The following is an 849-nucleotide window of genomic DNA, read 5'->3' as shown; positions in this document are numbered from 1 at the left end:
CCGCCACGCGCTCGTGCGCAACTGCGTGGACATCGGCACCTCCGACAACCTGACAGACTTCCTGGTGGAGATGGGCTTCCGCATGGACCACGAGTTCGTGGCCAAGGGGCACGTCTTCCGTAAGGGAATCATGAAGATCGTGGTCTACAAGATCTTCCGCATCCTGATCCCTGGGAACACAGAGAGCATCGAGCCGCTCTCCCTCTCCTACTTGGTGGAGCTCAACGTGGTGGCACCAGCTGGCCAGGACGTGGTGTCTGATGACATGAGGAACTTTGCTGAGCAGCTGAAGCCTCTGGTGCACCTGGAGAAGATTGACCCCAAAAGGCTAATGTGAAGATCTGGACAGTTAAGGTTTTGTAGTGCTGCTTACACCCTGAAAAGGGTGTTTTTTCTAAAAGGCTTTGAGAGGGCAAATCCGAGCTGGGAGAAGGGAATAAAGGACTGTGGGTCAGTTTTGCTAGTTCTGTTGACCGAGTGTTTTTTCCCGTTACCTGTGAATGTGACCAAAAGTGAACACCATTCAAATCAAAATCAATAAATGCGAATATATGTTAGCATATAATATATGCTAAAGCCTTGAGCTTTATTTCTATCTTCTATGAATATTTATTTAAATACGAAGTTCTCTTTCTCCTGCAGGGGAGATACCTGTTAGCCTGTTGCTTAACACTCAAAAAACTTAACTGGACTTCATCCCTCTGCATTCCACATTCCAGTGCTGCCTTCTGGGTTGTTGTTTTCAGAGCACCATTTTTGTATCCCACCTAGTCACACCAGTTTTTCCCACATTTTTGCCACTTTTTTATTTAAAAAATACTCGATTTTTTTAATCAAAAAAGTTTAAAT

General features: G+C 45.3%; 1 protein-coding gene across 1 annotated transcript; it reads left to right on the top strand.

Moving 5' to 3' along the window:
• Positions 1–6: 6 nt before the first annotated feature.
• On the top strand, positions 7–343 carry MED18 (mediator complex subunit 18). Its single transcript, XM_009080819.1, has one exon. It carries the CDS (start codon positions 71–73, stop codon positions 335–337), a length of 267 nt encoding a protein of 88 aa, XP_009079067.1. The 5' UTR covers positions 7–70; the 3' UTR covers positions 338–343.
• Positions 344–849: the final 506 nt, after the last annotated feature.

This window comes from Acanthisitta chloris, unplaced genomic scaffold, assembly GCF_000695815.1.
Source record: "Acanthisitta chloris isolate BGI_N310 unplaced genomic scaffold, ASM69581v1 scaffold23738, whole genome shotgun sequence".
In the NCBI taxonomy this organism is placed as follows: domain Eukaryota; kingdom Metazoa; phylum Chordata; class Aves; order Passeriformes; family Acanthisittidae; genus Acanthisitta; species Acanthisitta chloris.
This window is presented reverse-complemented; position numbering and strand designations above follow the sequence as displayed.

Excerpts from the sequence above, each read along its gene's own strand:
- MED18 (XM_009080819.1), top strand. The coding sequence starts at position 71 with ATGGGCTTCCGCATGGACCACGAGTTCGTGGCCAAGGGGCACGTCTTC.